Source organism: Rutidosis leptorrhynchoides, chromosome 4 (assembly GCF_046630445.1).
Source record: "Rutidosis leptorrhynchoides isolate AG116_Rl617_1_P2 chromosome 4, CSIRO_AGI_Rlap_v1, whole genome shotgun sequence".
NCBI classification, from domain to species: Eukaryota; Viridiplantae; Streptophyta; class Magnoliopsida; order Asterales; family Asteraceae; genus Rutidosis; species Rutidosis leptorrhynchoides.
Genome location: NC_092336.1, coordinates 518,528,668 through 518,532,695, shown reverse-complemented (window position 1 = coordinate 518,532,695; position 4,028 = coordinate 518,528,668). Strand labels below are relative to the sequence as shown.

General features: G+C 43.3%; 1 protein-coding gene across 1 annotated transcript; it reads right to left on the bottom strand.

The window, feature by feature from the left end:
- Positions 1 to 2,305: 2,305 nt before the first annotated feature.
- LOC139842517 (uncharacterized) lies at positions 2,306 to 2,788 on the bottom strand. The gene has a single exon (XM_071832649.1). The coding sequence runs from the start codon at positions 2,786 to 2,788 to the stop codon at positions 2,306 to 2,308; it is 483 nt and encodes a 160-aa protein (XP_071688750.1).
- Between the last annotated feature and the right edge of the window lie 1,240 nt (positions 2,789 to 4,028).

Genomic DNA, 4,028 nt, shown 5'->3' with positions numbered 1-4,028 from the left:
GCCAATGCGCCTCCTGTGTCCTCAGCCAATGTTCAACCATTCTCTCCAGTTCCACTTGCCGTGATTGCTCCTTCTTCTTCAACTACTGCTGCCAGCCGAGCTACTGCCACCCTTTTCGTTCGAGCGCCCATATTAAATGACAACAGATGCATGCCAATTCAAGTGGACAGCTTGGCTACTATTTTGAATGTGTCTAAGCGCGCCACGCTTGAGCAAAGTTTGTACATGCAGGGGTGCGCTCCTGCCGTCGTTAGGCAAGAGTTAGAAAAAATGACACCAGAGCAGAAGCTAAATTTCGATACGCAACTATCATTTTTAACATGGGCAAGGGACTGTGACAGGTTAAGCACCGAGCGCACTCATCGCGCAGATATTCACATGTACGGCAGTTGTAGAAGATGGTGCAGATTCTGGAAACGCAGGTTAAAGTGGCAAATGACGCGCTGAAAACAACTGAGGCCACTATTGAGTCTTTGAAAAAGGATAAAGTTGATCTTCTATCATCGCAGGTTGACTATGAAGAGGAAAACAGGGCATTAATGGAGGAGCTTGCTGTTGCTACCTCAAATGTTGATTTGCTAACCTTTGAGAGGAACGATCTTACCACCCAGGTTACTGAAGTATCTGCGAGCCGTGACGTCATTCGACGAACTTATGTAGATCTACGTGCGGCACTTCCAACCATTGGAACTCATGTGCTGAACACCTCTATTGTTATAGAGCTTTACTCACAAGCTCTTAAGGTGACCAAGGCATTAGAGCGGGTGCACTTCTGGGATCTGATCTCAAAGAACATTGAAGTACCAGCTGTCATTCCCCAAATCATCACAGATCAACTTGAAGAGGATGCTTATGAGAAGCTACTTGAGTCTAGCAAGGCGCTGGAAAATATATTAACCAAACTCTTACAGATGATGCCCTTGATCCTGCTCTTTCTGTGCAGGATCTTTTATCGATGAAGTTTTAGGTTGGCGAGCCAATGCTCACCGTGGGGGGTTGCGAGGCGTGCTATGTATGGCGCCTTGCAATGTTTTTTGCTAGGAGCGTGGGGGTCTTGGGTGCGCCATAAGCTCACATTGCTTTTGGCCCCGTGAGCTCAATGCCCTTGGAGGGTGCACCTGTTATTAGCGTGCTTGGTGAGGTGCTTTTAACATTATGGGTGTGCCCCCAAACTTAGTTTAGTTTGCTATTTTCTGTTTTCACGGGGCAATCCGCCTGATAGCTATGTACGAGGGTTCGAAGGATTGCTACCGTTAGTGTAGGGCACTGTTCCAAACAATCCACGTAGTTTAGATTTTAATTTTTCGGCAATTGTAATGGCCTGCATGCCGAGTTAACTCTTGCACTTTCTTTTGTAATGTCACTATGCAACTAATGCTATGCATTGTTTCTTTCATAATGGTAATAAGTAAAGTAACCCAATATCTTTCTTATTGTATTGTTCATGTCATTAGGCATATTAAGTTCTTAAAACTTAAAGTTTTATTTGTATACAAGCCAATGTATACTCGTTTATACACCAAATTTAATAACACTAACCGACGCCAAACTATTGTGCACATAGCCAACGCTTTTCATTGCATTATTAAGTAAATTATTCAGAGTCTTCCAAGTGAACCAACACTTAGGTTAGTAGGAAAGCAACCCCAATGCTTGTCATTTATAGTCATGACTTGCAGTCTTCTAGTCTGCGAGAGTGTGTTGGTCTAGGCAAACCAATGCCTGTTACCCACCCTAAGATCTAGCCTTGTAACCAAACAGGCTTCTGTCAGGCGGGAGCTAGAGATCATCTTTTAAGGAGGCAGGATGCACGTAATAGCTGTCATACTGTGCGTTGAAATGTAACCAAACACTTTCATTCAAAAAATTAAATTTATTCATTGCAAAATAAATTAAATTCTCAAGTCATATCCAAATGGCAATTTATTGCAACCATGAAAGAAATACGAATTGTCTTAAAAGTAAACAAAATAACATTTTAAAGGAACTAAAAAATGCAAATGTTTAAAAGTCAGGGTGATCAATCCCTAGTGCTGCAGCATGACAATTATATGTAACATCTTTTCAAATTGGTTGCATGCCAAGTACGGGGTATTCGTTCTCCATTCAATCCTGCCAGGATATAGGACCATGTTATGCTTATTCCAATAACTTCATAAGGACCTTCTCAATTTGGTCCCAGCTTTCCAATATTCTCTGCCCGGCTTGCTTCATTATTATGCCACACATAATCTCCAACCCTGAATGACATAGGCTTAACGCGCTTGTCGTAGTACTTAGAGATCTTCTGCTTGTTAATTGCTTCTCATATGGTAGCTATTTCTCTGCGCTCTTCTAGAATATCCAAATTAGTGCGCAAGCCCTCATGGTTACTTGACTCGTTAAAGCTACGTATGCGCTTCATTGGAACCATTAATTCTGCAGGGATTACCGCTTCAGTTCCGTAGACCAAGCTGAACGGTGTTTCTCCTGTGATGTTTTTATGAGTGGTACGGTGCGCCCATAAAACACTCGGGAGCTCATTGACCCACTCATTACCATACAACCCCAGGCGTGCCTTTATCCCCTTTACAATATCTCGGTTTGTTACTTCACATTGGCCATTGGCCTGTGGGTGCGCGACCGAAGTGAAAGACTGCTTAATATTCAGCTCCTGACACCAGCTCTTAAAAGGCTCGCCTTCAAACAGAGTACCATTGTCGCTAACAATTTCATTGGAGATACCAAGCCTACACACAATATCTTCCCAAAAGAAGTTTCGGATGCGCCTGCCGGTAACTGTTGCCATGCCTTTTCCTCCACCCACTTGGTGAAATAATCAGTTGCTACCACCAAGAATTTTATTCCTCCTGAGCAAGCAATGATGGAGTAAATACTGTTAAAGCGCGCATATTGAAAATTATTACATAAGAGTTTATTTCAAGCGTACCTGAGCACGTATTAATAGGACCGACAATGTCGATGTCCCACTTGTTGAACGGCCATGCTGCCGTTATTGGTATCATTGGGTGCCGTGGCACTCGACTTATTGGCGTGTACTGTTGACATGACTGGCATGTTCTTACTATTTCTATTGCATTGCTGTGAATAGAGGGCCAATAATACCCTATACGCATCACCTTTGCAGCAATCGTTCTGTACCCAGAATGTAAAGCACAAGAGCCTTCATGAACTTCTCGAAGCACCACTTTAGCTTGATTAGGTCCAATGCATAATAGGCTGGGTCCTAAATAAGATTTCCTGCATAAAACACCTTCGATTAACGCATACATGGGAGCTTTCATGCGGACCTTTCACGCTTCTTTTTCGTTTGCTAGGAGTTTACCCTCAGTTAAGAATTTCACCAACGGTGTCGTCTAATTTGGGCTTTCCTCCACGATGGGTGCAACAACTGATTTCTCATTAATAGATTTTTCTGTTAACACTTCAACCCATACGTTTTTCCGCAGATGATCAAAAGCCGAAGCAACCAATTTGCTCAGTGAGTCTTCCTTCTTTTTTTGCCCACTGGGTACATGCATAAATCTAAAAACATCAAACTCATTTGCTAATTCATGAACAGTTTCATGTACCGCTGCATAGAGGCTTCATGCGCTCTAAACGATCTATTAACCTGGTTAGCGACCAACTACGAGTCAACATACGCGTCCAAGTGGTTTATTCCGAGTTGTTGCGCTATGCGCATCCCAGACAGTAACGCTTCGTATTCAGACTCATTATTGGTTGCAACAAACGTGAACCGGGGTGCATAAATATGCTCCTCTCCGTCGGGACTCGTGAGGACCAGTCCAGCGCCAGTGCCTTCGGGCCCACAAGCTCCATCCGTATATAGCTCTCAGACCTGATTCTTGTTACAGCCGATTGTAGTGCTTTCTGTGAGTGCTTCTACTTCTCTCGTTGTTTCAGCCAAATAATCTCAAGTATCTGGCCTTTTATCGCCGTGCTCGTGGAGTAATTGATTTCGTGCTCTCCCAATTCAATAGCCCATTTGGCCAATCTACCTGAAACCTCAGGCTTGTACAATACCT

Excerpts from the sequence above, each read along its gene's own strand:
- LOC139842517 (XM_071832649.1), bottom strand. The coding sequence starts at position 2,788 with ATGGCAACAGTTACCGGCAGGCGCATCCGAAACTTCTTTTGGGAAGAT.